The sequence below is a fragment of the Triturus cristatus genome, chromosome 2_1 (assembly GCF_964204655.1).
Source record: "Triturus cristatus chromosome 2_1, aTriCri1.1, whole genome shotgun sequence".
NCBI classification, from domain to species: Eukaryota; Metazoa; Chordata; class Amphibia; order Caudata; family Salamandridae; genus Triturus; species Triturus cristatus.
This window is the reverse complement of record NC_140581.1, coordinates 871,392,176-871,413,817: the sequence shown is the minus strand read 5'-3', so window position 1 is coordinate 871,413,817 and position 21,642 is coordinate 871,392,176. Positions and strand designations below refer to the sequence as shown.

At 45.6% G+C, this 21,642-nt stretch overlaps 1 protein-coding gene across 1 annotated transcript in view; it reads left to right on the top strand.

Annotated features, from left to right (window-relative positions):
- TRPM3 (transient receptor potential cation channel subfamily M member 3) overlaps positions 1–21,642 on the top strand; it is a 1,363,437-nt gene that overhangs the window by 1,278,032 nt on the left and 63,763 nt on the right. The window contains exon 20 of the mRNA XM_085633017.1: positions 16,908–17,159. Within this exon, the coding sequence (XP_085489143.1) occupies positions 16,908–17,159 (252 nt within the window). The remainder of the gene's footprint in view (positions 1–16,907; positions 17,160–21,642) is intronic.

Below are 21,642 nucleotides of genomic sequence, written 5' to 3'. Positions count from 1 at the left end.
AAGCAAGCCTGGCTGAAGACGGCTGAAATGCCAGAAACCGGTCCTAGGAAGCTTGTTTCCAGTCCAGGGAAAACATGGCTTGGTAGTTCGGGCTGGACTGTTCCCATGAGGCACAGGGTCAGACTGTTTTGCATATGGCCATGTCTGAACTGGGGTGGCAGAGTGGGCTAAAGAACGGTGATGGATTAAACCCAGATCAGTTGACTGGGGGTGAGTGCTTGCAATGTTCAACACTACGTCCATCATTTCCTTTGGTTTTTGCAAGTGTAGCAATCCTGCCAACACGCTGCTAACCTCCATCAGGTTCACTTCCACCCTGTACATTGACAGATGCACCCCATCATCATGAAAAAACTCAGCTTTTTCGTATTAAATATCCCGGTGCTCCAGAAAAACCAACCCCTCCTCTTTGCAGAATTTTGTGAGTTCCCTGTTGCCTTTCTGTTTCCCCCTGTCAACAGCACCTGGTTACCTCGCCCCCGCGCCATGCTCTTGTGGGCACAAACTCAGTCCACACAATGGTGGTGCCTGACCATAAACCTTTGATCTGCTGCGATTCCGCCTTGATGCATCAAATCGTTTTCTCCCAGGTGCAGGAGCAACACATCGGGACAGTGCCGTCGCAAGCCCTCCTTTCCAAACCATTTTAGCTGTACCTCTGTGTCCATAAATCTGAGCGGTTTGCCACCTCCCCGTGTTTTTGCATGCCAAGCCTCCCATTTGATGAAAGAATGCCCGCATATCCACACCTCAATGTGCCTTCTACCTGGGCCCACAATTCAACCTAGGAGAAAAAAATGCAGGATTAATGCAAATTGTAGGAAACCCAGCCCAATTGCAAATAACGCTGATAACAATCTGACCACCACCTGGAAACGTGCCGAATTTCAACCACCTTCCAAACCCTGCTCTCTGCCTCCATTGCAATCCCAATCTGGAAGGAATGCGCACCAAATTCCCAGTGCACGCAAAGCCTTCCTCAAAACCCCCACAACCTGCAACGCCATGAGCTGTGACCTGGTGACGTGCCGAAAGACCTTGCCAACTCCCGCAGCTTGCTTGCACAAAGCCAAGCAACATTTGCAAGGGCAGACTTCCGCATCTGGATAGAGCCGCAACTTAATGCAGGTGCCCCTGCCTGACTGGGAAAGCCATACTTGTACCTTCTCGCAAAGCATCCACACATTGTGCCAACGAACCCCCAACCCTGTCTAGAATCACCTACTCTAGTGGCACGACAAGCCCTAAAAAACAACCACACCATAATCACAGAAAAACAGATTGTCTTAAACTCAACCTGACAAATGCTCGGGAGCAGGAATATAACCTGCTTCAGAATGTCTAAAGTGATCGGGTGCCTCATTCTCCCCTCAGTGTCCCACTCCCTTGCGCAAACCTCCAAAATCCTCAAGCCCATTTCCCCCGCAAATGGCTCGTACCCCCATAAGAACTTCCTGTAAAAAGCTATGCCTGCCAACGTAACCGCTATGGTGACAGCCAAATAATCCTTGTCAATCAAAAACATAATGAAATGTACCACATCATTTCATCTGTCCACTGTTACATTGGTGTCACACCACCGCACCGCACCAGACTGCAAAAATACCTCCCACCCAAGTCCGATAAGGAACTGAGGATAAGCAGCATCACGCACTCTCACCCATGGACACAAGTGAACCGACATCCCTGTCTTCCTCTCGTTGGCCCATGGTGCAAGCCCACGGAACCTCGACCACTGGAAATGAGAAAGAGCATCAGCAATGTCATTGTTCACTCCCGTAATGTATCTGACCTTGTAAATCACATTTTCACGTAAGCATTCCACACAAAAACCCACGGCAACTGCCACACGTTTGGATCTTGAGCCAATTGCCAATACTCACCACCGCCATATTGAACAGGACAGTCAAAATGGCGCTCCCAAAGACAAACTACCACCACCAAAGGAAAAATCCCAAGGAAGACTATACTCCACCCCGCACTTCCAGTCCTCTGGCCACTCCTCTGCACACCACATAACTTGCCAAAAGAGGCCAAAATCGTGACTGCCGACTGAGTCAGAAAAGAGATCGACCAACACTGCACCTGCTCACCCACTCCAGCAATGGGAACTCCTTTGTATTTACTCAAGAAAACTCGCCACACTCTCGGACCCGCCTTCACCTCCACCTTGATGTTAACCCTGTGGTGTGGGAGTGACATCCCCACCAACAAAAAAAACCAAACACCGGCAAAAGGTTCTTCCTGCCCTCACTGCCCTGCAAACAAAAATTCAGATGGCTAAGAAGGACCTGAATGTCTTTCACCTGCGCTTTGTCCTTTGCCAGCATCCTGTCCAACAAATCCAGACAATGTTCTTCTTGTCCTATGGCAATCTAATCTCCATACAGGAGGAGTCCCATACAAAACCCCAAAAAATACTCACCTGCACAGGCCCCAACATCTTCTCCAGTGGCAACGGGACTCCTACATCCCACATCAACTTCTGACACCACACCAAATCTTCCTGACATTATTGTGAATGTGTGCCACCCATCAGGAAAAACACATCCTAATAGTGTCACAACCTCCTTTCCTACCACATGCAAGAACATCTTCTGCACTGAAAACCTCAAACAAACAAAGAACATGAAATTGAACACCCCATTGGTAATGCTTTGTCTACAACCAACTTCCCTCCCAAAATGAATGCCCAGCAACTCACAATCCTCAGGGTGGACGAGTAACAACTGAAAAGCCAATTATACCTCACACTTTGGCACTAAGGTGCCCCGGTTGTATTTATTCACCAGTTGTATAGCCATGTCCACAGAGGCATAATGCCCTCTACTACATGCCTCTGGAATGAAATCATTTACTGACAGGCCAGTCCATCCTGCCATGACAAATGTTGAATCAGCCGAAACTCACCTGACTCATTTTTGGGGACCATCCTAATCGGCGACATCCACAGATTTCCCAAAGGCTAGTCGTCAAACGGTCCCTCCATCCTGCCTTCTATCACCTTTTTTAACTACTTACCCCTTACCAACTCCTCATGCCCCTTTACTGACTGCAGATTGTCCGCCCATCGCCGCACCCTGGGGCCCTATAAGACAAATGAAAAGCAAATTCAAAACCAGGTAACAACAATTCCCTCTCCTATTTCATTCCGACCTTCCCAACCCACTACCTCAGCCTCTCCACCTTAACTGGCATACGCGCCTTTGCCCATGGGATTCTGTCCATCTCTGCCCCTGTCACTGCTTACCTGCCGCTGAACACCTGCACTACCCTGCTGGCCAAAAGCCCTCCCTTGTGGCCCACACTGGGTGAGCATGTGTTGTCCACGTAACTTGGAGCATTCATGTCTATACTTACAATATTTCCGCAAGCACTGTATCCTGTTGTAAGACCAGCACGCTTCCTGCCTGACCTCTCCCTGCTGCACCCACCCCTGCATGGGTGGGATGCCAGTGAAAGGACTTATATATAACTGGTCAACCACTCAGCGTGTAGGTAGATTCCTCATCATATTGCACTCAGGCCCACCACCCTCGAAAGCAATTTGCGCATTCCTCACTACATCAAGATATTTGATCAATGCAATGCATCGCTCAGGATATTTCTCACAGTATACACTTGAATATATAAGAAAAGCCGCTGTCCAGTTCTCAATATTAACCAGCACTTTAGGCCGGCGGGACAGCTCATATTCCTCCTCCTTGGATGCTTCTTTCGCCCTTATTTCCCTATGTAATAACTTGAAAATCTTTATGTATTCCCCCTTCCAAATGCGCTCTTTTTGTTGCCAGCATCAAATGAGGCTCCAGCAGCTTTCCATTTACGGGATACCCATTTACGGGAGGTTCTTGCGTTTTTTCTCCTTACTCTCTTTTTTTTCCTTTTTGGCCTTCTCCTCAGCCTTGTCGCTAGTCTCCGCTATCTTATCCTGAGGTTTCTCACTCATCCCTTTCTCTCAGCACTGCCCTCAGGCGCAGCCCCTCCGTCCCCATACTCAGATGCTGTATGTACTTCCCTTTTGATAACCACAGGCCACACCCCAAGTGCTCCTATGCTTTCAGCCCCTCAGCCTGTACCCCCCCACTTACACACCCATGCCAGTGCCCTTCACAAATGGCTTCTTACCTGGCCCCAAGGTCGAGGCCCGCACCAAAGCTGTCCATCCTGATGCCGACCTCACCTCCATTTGGATAGACACTGCCCTTGCTGACACTGCAATAGGTACCGGCTGCTGCAAAACATGAAGAATTCCCATCCTGTTAGATTTGTTGCGCCCATGATGCACATCAGGAGGTGCCGCCCACCAGGTATTTTAACGCTCCTCATCATCTGCAATTTCCCCCTCTTCCAGCTCATCCTCATCGTAATCTAATTCCACATCACCATACCAAATGTCACCATTATGACCCCCACTAGTACCAGGCACTTCTCCACCATCAATACCACAATCTCCAAATTGAGTATTAGAAAGATCCTGTTCAGGCAAGGCGGACGCAAATCCCGATCCTTGCCACTCCGATGCCCGGTCCATGGTCTTCCCAGAGCTGGCTGCAAGGAAACGAGCTCTGACTTCAGGCCAGAGCCCCCAGGTCACACTAGACCCTGCCGGCTGTCTGGAAACTTCGGCTGCCATAGAACCTGCATCACTCACCAAACTGGCGCAAAACTGACTCTGACTTCCTGTCTGGGAACACTAAAAGGTTTATTGTGGCAACTCGCCCAACCCCCCCCCCAGGGACCCCTTTCCCCTATAGCAAATGCCTATCATGCTCTGGGCTCAGGGGACCCCCCTCTGGCTGCTGCTACCGGTCTGGCACTCAACTATCCCCGGGCTGAACAACCAATGTCCCCCTATCCTTCCACCTGAAAGGGGGCTCCCACTTCCCAAAGACTCTGGTGCCAATTTCCCTGACATCTAGAACCACCTGTCGCATCATTGCAGGGACCAGCACTACATCGCTGTCCAAAAGACCAGAGGCAAACCCACCTCCCAACCTCCCTTTCCCACTGCCTGCCTCTCAATTTGTTTCAGCGCGCTGCCAGAGTGCCTCTCCCCAGCTTCCTCTTCTACGTTATTCAGGGCCTGCCTGCACACGTTAGACAAGTCCAATGGCAGGCCCTGAGAATCAGCAACCCCTCGCCCTGATATCATCACATCAAATGCCCATATGCTACTGAGAGGCATCACTGCGCTCTCCCACCAAACACAAGCTTCCACAGGGCCACAGGTGAGAGCGCACCTCGTACCAGCTTCCCAACAGACTCCACCGGAAGCAGACATGCTCTTTTGCGCCTACCCCGCTACCTCCCTCCCGAACCCAACCAGATTCCTGCACGGCGCACTTGCCGAGGTGCACTTGTGGGCCTCCCTTCTGCACTGGGGACATGCTGAGCCACAAGGCCCACACCGCTCGGGGAGCTGCCCGACTTGGACAGCCTCTTCCCTCCTACAATATCAGCACGGCAAGGTACAGCGGCCCGCGATGGCCAGCCCGCAGCACTTGGTCCCACCACTCTACCCTGCCACATACTGCCTTCTGGTTTGTTTTTTAATAGGGTGAGCAGGCCATCACTGTGACTGCCACCCCCACACTGTTCTCCACAGTGGCTGCACGGCACCATACTGGGTATGCCCACCTGCTGAATGGCCCCTGCCACCAATAAATCGGCCCAGCCAGCTTGTTGCAAGATAATCAGGGCCTGCTGGACACTTTCACTTAACTCCATACCTATACCACACAAAAAATAAGACTCGAAAAAAGGTAAAACTGACCTTGCCAGTGTGTAATTTCACCTAAAATGACACCTAGTGCTACATGTCTGCTGGCTACGGGATGGCCAGCTGGCATCCTCTTTGTTTATTGTCCCCTCCCATAGACTATCATAAGGTGCTTCACACTGGTGCTAGTTGGTCCACAGGTTTACCCTACTGATTTGGTCTTTAATAAACATTTATGACATCAAGTAAGGTGTGCTTGTTTTTTGGGACGTTGGACAGTCTTATATGCACCACACATAATGGAGTTGTAGATGATGAGACTTTTGTTGCTGTGTGGTCCAGTTTTGTCGAGATTCAAGTGGAGAGTCCCGAGATGCTCTACCTCTGCTGAATCTAGTTGCCTCAGTGGCAAAGCCCAAATAGTCTGTGGGCACCAACGCAGCTATAGCACTGTCCACAGCCCATATCTCCCGAATACAATAGAACTTACAAATGCCACCCAGTCCCTATCCTCAAACTTTGATTACAATCCAGCTATATTTCATGACAAAATAGTAATCCCATTGCCATTGCGCTGGGTGTTATGCCCCATAGAGGAGATATGGCTTTGTTTTTGTTTAAACAGTGTGGTCGGGGTAGAGTGAGCTATGGATACTACTATACTGGAACTATTCAGAACAGCTCGCAGTCAATGGCAGTTGATAAAACCAGCTGTTGCATTTTCAATTCTCCAACAGTTCTGTTGTTATTTTCCCACCTAGTAACTGTCATATTTTCGGACTCCTTTAGTACGTCAGGGGACAGTTTGAAGACAACGTCTCCATCATTCAATAATTCTACTACTTCCGATCCTCTCCTGATATTTCACTACACCACGCCATCCTAGGAGGGTTGTCTCAGTACGGCGTCTGCCATTCGTATTCAGTATTCCAGTCAGCGCTGCCCACTACAACCCACCTAGGATGGCCTGGTGTAGTGGGCAGACACTCTGTTTGAAATATTAGGAGAGGATCAGATGTAGTAGGATTATTGAATGACAGTGACGTGTGGGGCATTCGTATTTATATGAAAACGGTGCCAGAATGAAGGGGCATATTATCAAGCCAGGCTATAAAATTATCGCCGCTTTGGCGGCAGAAAACTGCAGCTAAAACGGCGATAATGGGCTTGATAATATGCTCTATGGAATTCCAATTGAAGCCCATGTTAGATGTCCTTCACATCTAACATGGGCTTCAAGTGGAATTCCATAGAGCATATTATCAAGCCCATTAACATCGTTTTAGCGGCAGTTTTCTGCCGCTAAAGCGGCGATAATTTTATCGCCTGGCTTGATAATATGCCCCTAAATGTTTTTCTCTGCTGGGTCATTGGCTGACCTGAAGTGGAAGTACCACTTGTGAGACTAATTAAGGAGGATATCGTTGATCACTACATTTTGTCTGTGAAGAATTACATTTAGTACAACGCTCCTTTTTTGCACATCATATCTTTCTTGCCCTGATGAAGCCTTGTTAGGTGAAACGCGTTGGCTGCGATTTTCTAAACAAATACACAATAAAGGTCAAGATTGATTTCAACGGAGGAGGAGCCTAGCGTGCAACCAAGATGGCCGCGTAGGCTTACGGCTCTCGAGGGCCTCCGCAACCTCCCACGTCTATCCTGACTTAATCCTGGTTTATTTGACGGGCTTTTGCAGATGAACTTGCGCTGAGGTGCCACCTGTTTTCCAAATTCAGATCGGACGTCGGGACCCGGAATGGTTGCACTCCGAAGTTTGCGGCCTGCTCTTGCCTTGGTCCCGATCTCGAGCTGGTGAAGTGCCCGGGTACGAAGTGAACAACAGCGGCTGGCTGGGCTTGACCTGCCACGGACCCCGCACTTTCACTTTCGTTTTCCAGTTTGTTCTCTGATATCGGCTGAGAGACTTTGGTGTTTCAGAGGGGCGCAGACGGCGAAGTGTCTGGCCTGACTCTCGGACTATCCATGGGCTGACTCTCGGCGACGGCTGTGTTCAATCAAATTAGTTACCTGGACCCCTTTTTCCCGGTGCGGGCGGGTGCCAGCCTTGGTGGCCACCGGAAGATGGCGGCGAGACTAGACGGAGACTAGTCGAAACCCAAGTCAACCCGGAGGGGTACCTATACCCAGGTCAATAACATGGATCGATATGCGCAGGCGAAGGTATCCCCTGGTGGCTCGCATAAATCGCCTGAGAGGTCTAAGGAGGTCTCAGGCCCGTCGTCCGAATTGACCCTGCTGGACGTCATGGGTGCCATTGAGGAGATGAAGACCGCTGTGGGTCAGCAGTTTGATACCCTGGCTCATAAATTGGACGCGGTCCTGATCGATGTGAATTTGGTCAGGGCAGACCTGTCCAAAACTAACGAGCGGGTCGACTCCTTGAGTCAAGCGGCATCGAGCCTCACTGTGGACGTGGCCACCCTGCAGACGGAGGTCCGTAGGTTGCGGCTAGCCAGTGACCTGACGGACCGTCGACTTGAGGACTCCGAAAGCAGGGCTAGACGGAACAACGTTCGTATCATTGGAGTGCCGGAAAGATCGGAGGAATCTGCTGTGGATCTTTTTGTGGAGGATCTGGTGATCAATCGTCTCGCGCCCAAGGGACTGAGCAAGTTCTTTGCGGTGGAGCGGGCCCACAGGATTCCGGGTGGTGCGCCCAAGGTGGGTGCTCCCCCACGGCCTATAATCGCCCAACTCTTTAACTTTCGGGATAGGGATGCTATCCTTCAGGCGTCGAGGGTGGCCGGGCCGCTGAAGTTTGAGAACTCCAATGTCAGCTTCTATCCGGACTTCACGCAAGCGGTCCAGAAACAACGGCTGGGATTTTTGGGTGTCAAACGGCGCTTGACGGACATGGAGCTGAAATATGCGATGTTATTCCCGGCGAGGCTGCGGGTTGAGTTCCAGGGTCGTTCCCACTTTTTCGACCGGCCGGAGGCGGTTGGAGACTGGTTGGATGCCCTGCCTCGGGGACAGGATCGAGACAGTCAGATGGCGGAGAGCGGACGGGATGTGGTGGAGCAGGACTTGAACTTGGTCCCTGGCGATGGACTGGACTGGCGCTGTTTTGTACCTTGGCTCAACTGCACTCTAGTTTGGCACAACATGCCCTCCAAATGCCTGGGGGTTGTGGGGAGCTTATTGGGATCTTTTCCTCCTTCTGGGTTTTTTTTTCCTTTTTTTGTGGTATATGCTAGGGCGACAGGCACACTGCGAGTTGGGGGGGCTGTTTGGGCTCAAGCAGGGGTGCAGAGAGGGGGGAGTTGTGGTTCGGGGATTGTGGGGGAGGGGGGTTGTGGGGGATTGTTTGTTTGTTTCGCAAGGCAATGTGAAGTTTACTGCTGACTTATCCGGGTTGTGCTTTCCGGGATGTGGGTATCATGTGCGGGAGTGGGATGGGGGGTAGGGGATTGAGAATCCTTTCGTGGAATGTGAATGGACTGGGGGACAGGATCAAGCGCGGGGTGGTGTTGCAGTTCTTGAAGCGGATTTCGCCCGACATTGTTTTCCTGCAGGAGACACATTTGATTGGGAACTCCTTCCATGCCCTGAATAGGAGGGGCTATCGCCTTGCCGCTCACTCGGGTTTCACTTCTGGCTCTAGGGGAGTGGGCATTTTGGTTAGGGCCTCTCTCCCATTGGAAGTGGACGAGGTGCTTCACGATGATAGGGGGCGCTATGTGGCACTGGTGGGGAGATGGGAGGGTAGGACTATTTCGCTCGTGGCTGTGTATGTGCCTCCGGGGTTACAGACGGCTACATTTGCTGATTTGGGGCGTTTGGTCCTGGGACTCCCTGGGGGGGTTCTGGTGTTGGGGGGTGACTTTAATGCCGTTGTCTCCGGGTTGGAGGACCGTCACCCCCCCAGGGATCTCACTAGGGCTCAGGCCTGGTTGGGGGGTTTTTTGGACACTTTGGGACTTGTGGATTGCTGGAGATTGATGCACCCGGGACAGGCGCAATATACCTTTCACTCGGGGGCCCATGGGAGTCTCTCGAGACTTGATTACATGCTTATGCCGGCGATCCAAGCTGGGATGATTTGGGAGGTGCGTCATTTAGCCCGAGGTATTTCTGACCATTCCCCTATATGGTTGCAACTGAGGGTTGTCCCTGGGGCAGAGGGGAGAGTGGCACCCATTAGCCCCTGGTATCTTCGTAACCCTAAGATCCACGCGGAACTGGTCAAGTCCACTGATCGCTACTTCACTGATAATGTGGGGTCGGTGTCGTCGGCCGTCTCCCTATGGGAGGCTTATAAAGTGGTGATCAGGGGGCAGGCCTTGTCCCTTATCTCCCATGCTAAGAGGTGCGAGAGAGCAGAGGTGGTTCGCCTGGAAGCTGAAATAGCTGAAATGGAGGAGGACTTGGAGCGGGGAGTTATTGATGAGAAATTGCATGTTCTCAGCCTCAAACAATCAGATTATAGAGCGCTAGTCATGGAAGCCGCTAAAGGGATGAGTAGAGAGCAGCAAGGACGACTATATGATGTGGGGGATAAGGCCGGAAAGTTGATTGCTTGGTTGGATAAGAAGGAGAGAGCGAGCAGGGTGGTGCCCGTTGTGGAGAGAATGGATGGAGTGCGTGTGACTGACCCGGTGGAGATCGTTGACTGCTTCGCGGCTCATTTCCGCGGGGTATACTCTTCGGTTTCTGTGCGTTCGGAGGAGGATTCTCATCTGTTGCTTAGAGACATTGCATTGCCAACCCTATCGGAGGCTGATGCAGTATTGATGGAGGTGAAGTTGTCGTCAGATGAGATCGCTCTGGCCACTCGCTCGATCGCATTGGGTAAAGCTGTGGGTCCTAATGGTCTTCCCATCGAACTATATAAGTTGCGTCCCGATAAGATAGCGCCGTATCTTCGGGACATGTTTTTTGCGGCACGTGCGGCGGGCTTCCTCCCCCCTGACCAACGCCTCGCCAACATAGTTGTGATACACAAAGAGGGGAAGCCGCGAGATCGCTGCGCCTCCTATAGGCCCATTTCGCTGTTGAACGCAGAACCCAAAATTCTGGCAAAGGTATTGGCTAATCGACTGGTTCGGGTCGTGGGCGACTTGATTCATCAGGATCAGTCCGGTTTTATACCCCATTGGAATACCGCTCTAAATTTGAGGCGGTTGCACGGCTTGCTTGCTAGAGCGGAATTTATACGTGAGCCGGCCATCTTGGCATCTTTAGATGCTACTATGGCGTTTGACACTTTGGAGTGGCCATATATTTGGGCCGTGTTGGCGAAATTTGGGTTCGGCCCTGCGTTTATTGGTTGGGTAAAATTACTATATGCTGACCCACTGGCTCAGGTGGTGGTGAATGGTAGGGTGTCGGCTCCCTTCGCACTGGGGAGAGGTACGCGGCAGGGATGTCCGTTATCACCCCTTCTCTTTGCACTTTCTTTGGAGCCTCTCGCCGCCTGGTTGCGTTAGGAGCCGTCGTTGCGAGGCATTAGATGGACGCCGGAGTTTGAAGACCGTGTCTCCCTTTACGCGGACGACATCCTTCTGTATCTCACCTCTCCCCGACAGTCGCTAATTGTATTGGTGGACGTACTGAATTCCTTTGGTCGCAACTCCGGCCTCGTCATCAACTGGGCCAAGTCGTGCGTCTACGTCCTCTCGGGTGAGGCCCCCCTCCTGCCACAGGACTGCCCTATCCAGATTGCTACCCTGGGGTTCAAATATTTGGGAATCTTTATCTCACTGGATCCCGCGGTCCACTATGAGCGAAACCTTCTCCCTCCCCTCCAGCGATCGAATGCCGACGTCGCGAGGTGGCGACGACTTCCGCTCTCGCCGCTCGGACAGGCGGCATTGTTTAAAATGATGTCGCTACCTCGCTTTTTGTACGCTTTGCAAAATAGTCTAGATGCCGTGCCAGCCCGTTATTTCCGGGAGGTGGAGGGTCTTCAGCGCCAACTGTTTTGGGACGGGCGGCCGCGGATTGCTCTCGCCAAGTTGATGCTCCCTTGGTACGATGGGGGGGTCTCCCTCCCCGATATTAAACGATACTATTGGGCGTCTCAGTTGGCGGCGGTGAACCACGGGATATACGGTCCTGCCTTGAATCCGGCCTTCGAGATGGATACATTTCTGCTCCCGGGTGGGGACTATAATAGGGCGCTGTACGCGGTGACCCCGGACACGCGGTTGACAGGCCCCACGCAGGTGGCGGTACGTGTGTGGCACGCGGCGAATGCTGCGATGGGGTGGAGGGATCGCTTGACTCGGGCGACGCCGTTGTATGCCTCTGGGCGGTTGGGCTGTTTGTGGAGATCGAAAGGCTTTGAGAAATGGGATATGATTGGTATATGTAAGGTGGGTGATCTTTGGGCGAAGGGGTCTTTCAAAACGTTTGAAATGCTTAAAACTGAATATAAATTAAACGATAGAGAGTACTTCCGGTATGCTCAAGTCTACCATGCGCTGTGTTCGGTTTTTCCGGACGTTGCTGCGATCCCCGAGTATTCCCCACTGGAGGATAGAGTGTTGGATGGCTACGTGCCCGACAGCACTATTTCTCTGATTTATAAGAAACTCATTAATGATCGCGCGGACTTGCTGCTCCGTCTGCGGGAGGCATGTTTGGGCGATGGCTTGGAACTGGACGATGAGGACTGGGTATCGGCGGTGGCCTCCCCGAAAGAGGTGGCGATCCCGGCCCGCTTACGATTCGTACAGCTGAAGATCCTTCATAGAGTGTATGTCACGGGGCCCGGTTTGCTGCGTATGGGTTACTCGATGGATGGACTGTGTAAGCGTGGATGTAGCCTGCCGGGTACCTTTCTTCATATCTTATGGGAATGTTCGGAGGTTGTGCGATTTTGGAACGGTATCCACACCGTAATGGAGGAGGTCACGCACGTTGCTCTGTTGCCAGAGGCTAGGAGGTGTTTGTTGAATGTCTGGGAACCGAATGATTGTAATGCGGCACAGACGCAGTGGGTGACCTTGGGGTACATGATGGCTAAGCGTAACATTGCACAGCTATGGGGCTCCACGAGGCCGCCCACGATCGAGGTATGGAAGGAGAATATGGACTGGTGTATGTTTAGGGAAAAGACGGTGTATGTGGCGAGAGGCAAGCCAGGGAAATGGACTAAGGTATGGGGTCCATGGAATTTATACCATGGACGTATCTGCACCCCGCCTGTGCCATTAGAGGTCGATATTGCTTTGTCCCCCTAGCCGTGCATTCTGCGGGAGGGTGTGAGGTGTGTTCCATGCTTTGTTTTCCCGTTGCCGCCCTCTAACGCTTCCGGACAAGAACTGCATTGGACACTGTATGTTGTTCCCCGTCCTGGGAAGAGCACGCTGCTATTTCAGACTCTCATTGCCTTGAGTGTGTTTTATATTTAATAGAAAATGAAACTGTTGTTTCCGATTGCTCCTGGCCTATGGCCACGGCCTGTTATATGTGCTCACGAACTGCTGGGCGCATTGCCTCTGGTTCATTTGAATGTGTGGCGTTGCACTGCGGGCCCTCGGGCTCTATAGCGGCCGGCCCTGGTGGTTGTAGGCCCTTGTCTGTATTTTATTGTGTGCTAACGGTTTCTAATAAAATTTTTTTTTTTTTTTAAAAAAGATTGTTTTCATCTATGAAGAGCTAGGAGTTTTAACTTTATGTGAAATACGTTCTATTGATTGTAATTTAACTGAGATATATGTGTTGTGCTCCAGCGTGGAATTTCCTATCCTCCCTTTGTCACAAACCAGATACCATACTAACGCTTTCACTCAATACATTCATTGGTGGGGCCCATAACACCAACACTCACACACTCTCATTTGTTCTGCTCTTACAGGGAGATAGATGTTCCAAACGCTGGCGTGAAAAGAATATCTTATAATCGAATGAAATTCTATTTACATAAACATACACTAAATATCCTTAATCCAGCACATCTTGATCCTGAATCTCAAAATATTCCTTCCACTTACTCGATGGATCAATTTAGTTGAATTTGGAAAAGTGATTCTAATCCTTTTCATTTATATTCAGATGATAATAAATAACCCAACACATTTGCTTGTTAATCAATAATATTTTTATCTAATAAATGCAAATTTTTAGCAAGAATTTTAATCAATCCACAGAACATCATAGTTACCTAATCTGGCTATTAGTCGTCCTCTTAAATCAATCAATTTGTCATGCAGCACGCTACAGTCCCAAAGATTGGGTCTGGACCATAGACGTGCCCGCATCAATCAATGCCCATCAGTCTAAGATTCTTCAGTTCATCAGGAAAATGGGCAGCAATTTAGTCTGTCAAAGATTCAGGGAAACAGCTGTCCTGCAGTGTCACCGTCCTCTCCGTCAGCATAATGTCAGGAAAAAGAAAAAGGTCCGCACAACTCACTATTCTACCATCTTTTTATAATAAATGTAATGACAAAATGTAGCAAAAGTCAGTTTTAGGCACTTCTGATTGGATGGTTAAGATCATCTGTTTCGGTTTCCCATAGTCTATGATGTCACACTGTCAGACATGATCCATCCAGTTTTGTTAAGATTGTCCATTGTTAAAGCTCTTGGCAGTAGTCCAGTCACAACCTTGTTCTGGTACAGTCTGTGTAGGTCATTTTGAGGCCACTTGTTCAGGAGCCTGGAGCATGCGCACTTTGTCGGAAACCTCGTGGAATGGTATATGTATAGGCCATTTTGTCATAGGCCAAATTGGTCAACTTAAGCAAAACAAACACAAAAAGAAATTAAAACATGGAAAGAACGAATAAAATGTTTAACCCTCACTAATTCCCTTATGTGTGTGTAATTATCTAGCATATTGGCGACATTTAAAGCGTTTTATACTCACCCAATGATGTCATCTGGTGCAACTTACAATTACATCACAAAAGCAACATATACCATGTAATATTCTATTTTTCTAGTGTTAGCATGCATACGTATATTAGTTTACAAATTATTTTAGCCATGCAAATGCAAATCCCACGTGTAATTAACACATTAGTAGGGTTGATTAGATAGCAAACAAACACATGAATACTTATTGTAATTAATAGATTATTCTAATTAGTATGAACATGCAGAATGGGGAGGTATACAAAATTTTGTTTCACCCGCTCCATCAGTTGCATCTCAAAAAATATATATTGTCTCTCAAAAGATTCTTGTGTAAAACTATTCTCAAAGGTATTTAAGCATCTAAGTTCCACTTATCGATTCAGATGTTGCTATTAAAAACTGCAAATCCACTGAATTCACAAAGCATGAATTTGCACCTGCCAATGGATTAACTCGCACAGAAGGATATGTCATAATTGTCCATGCAAGCAAATCAGCTAATACAAGTAAGCTAAATAGGTCAACCCCAAAATACTAACATTTTTGGGTTATTCACAATCTTTTGACAGACACACATCAACACTGGGAACTGTCAGAAATGTTCTCCAGTCAAGAGTAGGAGTACATCCATTTACAAGGTGGGAACTGGAAGGAAACAATGCCAAAATTGATGGGTTTAGTTACAAAGTGCAAATTCACATTACCATAGCATTTCTTCATATGTTTGAGCAAAAATATGTATGTGATTATTCCATGAAAAGTGCTATTCTTTAAAAAATTTGTGGAATTCGTTGTGAATTCTCAAAAGTCAGAAATGTGCTCAAAACAAAGGCATAAATCTATGTTAGTGAATTTACAACCATTGTTGTTAATTAGGCCCAATGTATGGGAAACTGGACACGACCAAAGAGTAGGCCATAAGGACCTAGAAGGAGGCTAACATTTCCACCATGTTTCCTCTGCATTTGTATTTGCATATTTTTCCTGTAGAATAAGTTAGCAAACTTTGGAATGCATGTTCAGAAACGTTTTCACAAGGGACATTTGACCTTCTGTGGCTGCAGTTCATTATGCCTGCTCTCTTCAAGTGTAAGCATTTGTAATTACTGCACCCCTTCTTCCAAGACTTTCTTTTGTGGCTCTCGTTGTTTTATGGAACATTTGAGCTTTTGCTCAACAGAGTAACGGTTCTTGCCCTCTGTCCAATAGGCCACAACAGCCTGCTTTGTTAGGGATCCTCTCTGCTTGTTCTCCCTCCTACTTTCATCCAGCAGACTCTTGATTGTCATTTTGCTATTTTTATGGACCTGCTGGCTCTTTAAATATTATCTCATTCTATCCACCTGAAATGCTTTTATTTTCTCCCTGGACCATTTGCATTTTCAGAGCTAGCATTAGAAGCAGGTTTGAAGCGATAGGTGCTAATTCTTGCAGCACAATGTATTTGCTGCATGAATTGATTGCCTGTGGGATCTTTTTATGATAGCCTAGTGAGGTCTGTGATTATATAATTTAGTAAACATTCCCATTATAGCCGTGTCTTTGGAGATCTGTCAAGTAGTATTGAAGGTTGTATGTGTTTAGTGACAGCATTAAGGGTGGAAAGTAAGTAGCCCAATGGGTGACCAAGTGAATGACTCCATTGAGAGTTGCATACAGCTCTACACTACTGTGTCTCTGTGGTGCATGTCTGCCCCTCACACCCCCATGGTCCTATCGCATTCACTTAGTCTCCAAGTCGTCATGCTCTAGAGATCAATTCAGTGGTGGGCATTTTAGGCAAAGGCCAACTTCATTTCACTGCTCAGAAGAGTTCCACCAAGCCCGTCCGACTGATCAACCATTCATCTGGGTCTCTTCCTGGCATCTAAAAGACAAGGACTCCACATTCCATAACCCCCTCCTACAGCAGTATCATAATGAAATGCTAATCATCCTGCTTTCATGTAGGGGCCAAAAAAAGAAACAGGACTAGGTTATCTGTCAGGGTTCAACAACTCGCATCAGTAGTTCAATCTTCGTTGGTTCCCAATTTAATCTACAGTAAATGCAGGGTACTGTCTAATAAATAAAGCCATAAACATATATAACCTTACTTCAACCAGACCCGGATTCACAGGTCAACGTTGTGAAACATCCTCCCAACAACTCTTAAAGAAGACAAGTTTCTGCAAATCTCCAAAATCAACCTGTCCCATCTCACTTTCTGAACAGATGATGTTTCTCCCTCTTTCTCTCCCTGTCTCTATTCCTTCCATTACCCCTTCATCTACTCTCTTTCTCCACATTACTCCCAACTCCTCTCTCGCTCTGCATGTTACAGAATTAAATAAGTGTCTGGTCTCTGTTGTAGATTTTGATGTCAGAGCCTGGAAAGCTGCTGCAGAAGGTGAAGGTGTGGCTCCAGGAGTACTGGAATGTCACTGACCTGGTCTCCATCCTCCTCTTTGCCTTTGGAATGGTGCTTCGCCTGCAGGAGCAGCCACTCAGCAGCTACGGTCGAGTTGTGTACTGCGTCAACATCATTTACTGGTACATTCGACTGCTGGACATCTTTGGAGTGAACAAGTACCTGGGCCCATATGTCATGATGATTGGGAAGATGGTGAGATATGTTTCCCTGTTCTTGTTGTCTCTTCCAGAATTCGGTTCAGTTAACCTGGAGCAAACGAAAGAAGAATGCATCCCTTGAAAAACTCTCCGAAGAGTCAATCTTACTTGTTTGATAGATCCCTGCAAAATTATGTTGGTTGCACTCAACATCTCTGATTCACTCACTTTATGTGCAGAATTGAAAGCGTCTAATCAATAATGTGTTGCTTAACCAAGGTTTTCAGGTCACCTCAGTAAGCATTCAGTGGCTCACCGTTCAATGCAAATTATTTTTATGTGTGAAAAGAATTAGGTTGTTTCCATCGACCTTGCTCGGTAAGAATATTTGATTTAAAATAAATGATTGCTAAACTAAAAGGGCGTTTGCCTCAAAATTAATAACTGAGAATCACAAATCTGCATAGTGGCACTAGTAGTACAGGATTAGTCATTGTCATTAGGAATTTAATAGTTGATAGGGTATTAACCCCAACACAAGACTCTTTCTATTGGTGTCCCGAATCCTCTCTCCTTGAGCACTTGTTTTACTCTGTTGCTGTTCCACTTGGCAAGCCAATCAAATCAGGACATTGCTATGAAAACAGCTCGGCCATTTTTGACTAGTGCAATCATCAGGCTCTTTTGCTTACACACTGTCCAGGGGAAGGTAAAGTGACAGTGATATTCTACTGTATCAATCTTCTCGTTTACAGTTTTGGAATAACTGATAGCTATAGCTACCAAGAACTGGGCTTCAGTGGCATTAAGTTTTACTTACAAATACAGTTGTTGCACCTTTACAATCCCAAAGGAAGAAGTTAACACTCGGTTTGAGAGAACTTTGTAGAAAATAGAACAGTGCCAGTGCTACTGTCCTACAGCCCAGTCACATACTATCAGAGTTTTGGTATTCACAAAAGGCACTTACTCATTTCGGTATTCACAGAAGTTAGTAGTCCTAACTTTAGGACTCCTAATTGCCTTCTGTGAATACAGAAAGTCTTGAAGTTAGGATTTTTCTCAGTTTAGGAGTAGTAAAGTTAGGACTCCTAACTTTAGGACTCCTAACTTTACTACTGCTAAACTGAGAAAAAACGTAACTTTAAGACTTTCGGTATTCACAGAAGGCATTTAGAAGTCCTAAAGTTAGGACTCCTCACTTCTGTGAATACCGAAATGAGTAAGTGCCTTCTGTGAATACCAAAATGAGTAAGTGCCTTCTGTGAATACCAAAATGGTAGTAAGTTTAGGATTTTGTCCTAAATTAGTTCTGTGAATCGGGCCCACAGTCACAATGGGCAATTTACGAGATGCAATAACTATTGCACATTTTGTGATTGCTTCTTTGGCAGATGGAAAATGTAATAAAATGAAATAAAATAAACAATGTATATTAACATGTGGGCATGGGCAATTGTCTCTCTGTAGCCACCTCTCCGTATATTGAAGGGAGGTGGGCTGACAGGTATAGTCAGGGCAAGAAAGAAAGAAATGTATGGAACAGACTACAGACATTTAGAGAGAGAGCAATCTACCCAACTATGGCAGTAAAACTGAGGTTTTACAGGCCTTATTCTCTTACTTGGTTACCTCACAATGGGTATAAAGATAGAATATCGAAGGGAAAATATCGACTAGCATTAATATCGTGGTAAGAATATCGACTGTGAAAAATATCGTAATAGAAAATATCTTTTTAAAAAATATCGTTTCGTGAGAATGACAAAAATATCGTCATAAAAAAATATCGATGAACAGAATATCGTTGAACAAAATGTCGTTTCATATAATATCGACAGAAAAATATAAGTTGTTATAACATTTATAAAAAAATATGTATTATGTTTTTAAAAAACTTACAAAACTCCTACTAGTAATAATATGTGTTAAAAAATATTTTCTACAAAAGAATTGTTAAATTTTTAGTAGCGGGTTATTGGTATTATAGGGGATAAGGGTGGGTAGTAATTTAAAATTAGGTTTTTAAAAAATTTATAAAATATAAACAAATTAGAAAATATTTAAGACATCCAAATTTTAATTTGAAATTTCGAATTCTTCACGAAATTAAATTTGTAATTACATTTTATAATTTCAAATAAAAATTTTAGGAGCGGATTTTTGGTATTATAGGGGATTAGGTTGGGTAGTAATTTAAAAATGTAGTGTTTAAAAATTGTATAAAATATTAATAAATTAGAAATTTATAATGAAATCAAATTTTAACCTCGAAATTTAAAATTTTACACGAAATTTATTTTTTAATATTAATAAAAAATATTACATTAATATTGAAGAAGCGTTATTTTGGTATTATAGGGGAATAGGGTCTAAAAAATAATTTAGATAGAAAAATGTATATTGTTTACTAACCTGCACATTTCCTGACTTATGTTGGATTGGAGTTAGAATAGTAAATTATTATAAAATATAAACAAATTAGAAAATAATGTAAATTTGTAATTAAATTTAAAAATTTCAAATAAAAATTTTAGGAGCGGGTTTTTGGTATTATAGGGGATTAGGGTGGGTAGTAATTTAAAAATGTAGTCTTTAAAAATTGTATAAAATATTAATAAATTAGAAATGTATCATGAAATCAAAATTTAACATCGAAATTAAAATTTTTACATGAAATTTATTTTTTAATATTAATAAAAAATATTAAATTAATAGTGAAGAAGCGTTATTTTGGTATTATAGGGGAATAGGGTCTAAAAAAAAATTTAGATAGAAAAATGTATTTTGTTTACTAACCTGCACATTTCCTGTTGGATTGGAGTTAGAATAGTAATTTATTATGGTTTACTATCCAGCACTTTCCCTGAGTTATGTTATGTTTGGAGTTAGAATAGTAATTTATTATGGTTTACTATCCAGCACTTTCCCTGACTTATGTTGGATTGGAGTTAGAATAGTAATTTGTTATGGTTTACTATCCAGCACTTTCCCTGAGTTATGTTATGTTTGGAGTTAGAATAGTAATTTATTATGGTTTACATCCAGCAGTTTCCATGACTTATGTTGGATTGGAGTTAGAATAGTCATTTATTATGGTTTACTATCCAGCACTTTCCCTGATTTATGTTGGATTGGAGTTAGAATAGTAATTTATTATGGTTTACTATCCAGCACTTTCCCTGACTTATGTTATGTTTGGAGTTAGAATAGTAATTTATTATGGTTTACTATCCAGCACTTTCCCTGACTTATGTTGGATTGGAGTTAGAATAGTAATTTATTATGGTTTACTATCCAGAACTTTCCCTGATTTATGTTGGATTGGAGTTAGATTAGTAATTTATTATGGTTTACTATCCAGCACTTTCCCTGAGTTATGTTATGTTTGGAGTTAGAATAGTAATTTATTATGGTTTACTATCCAGCACTTTCCCTGACTTATGTTGGATTGGAGTTAGAATAGTAATTTATTATGGTTTACTATCCAGAACTTTCCTTGAGTTTGCAATTTAATTTTGATCAAAAGGGTATTTAGTCCTCTGGAACGCGTAGACCCTCGGTTTGAGTCGTCACATACTGTAACTACATATTCTGTGGGAAAGTTATGTCAATCCTGGCTGCGACATTCCACCTTAGCATCTGTCAAAGTTCATTTATCGAAGTTACATGACAAAATAGATTTGAATTATTTTGTTAAAGGTCCTGTGGGTGGCAGAACCAAAAGGTGGGCGTATGCTATTTACAACGAAGTGTGGAAATTTTCGCAAATTGAGGCGGCTTCAAGATTGAGAGCTATTGACCAAGCAAACATGGAAAAGGTTTTAGCCGTTATAGATAACAGCATTAGCACTCTCTCTTCCAGAATTTATACATTAGATAATATTGTTTCGTCAGTTGTTGATATTGTGCATGATGATATGTCTGTGTTATATAATGGTCAAAACCAGTTGCGTTCTGTTATGCAGTTTGCATGGACATTGCAGACGTTAAAGGCAGGGAGGGTCCCTTGGGACTATTTGAGCACTACATCGTTATTCATTCCTTTTAACATTACTGATAAGCAGCTATTTATGTCCATGAAAGATGCTACATATTCATTATTACATATTGAAAAATTAGAACCGTTACCTTTCTCTGTGGCGGAAATCAATTCAGTCACGTGGCTTATATACGGGTTGATAACTCTACCGTTCGCACTTCTTAAGTTTACGTCTTGTATGAAACATTATGCTCTGGGTAGATATGAACAGCTGGGCACCGCTTTCATACATGAGGTTTGGTCCCTCCCCTTTACGTATAGATGTACTAGGGACGGAACTGAGGGTTATCTGAAGGGTGAGGAATGTACCACGACACCAGATCATTCCTTGGTATGTAGGCACATTCAATTACACGGTGCATGCAATGTACAAGCCCCGATTTTGGCCTGCGTCCTACGAGGTGTCCCAGTGCCTGTGATTACACCTTCTTTGACGCTGCTTGCAAACAGTAGTTATTTAATTTTGAATAATGAAGCTTGCTGCGGGATGTTAGTG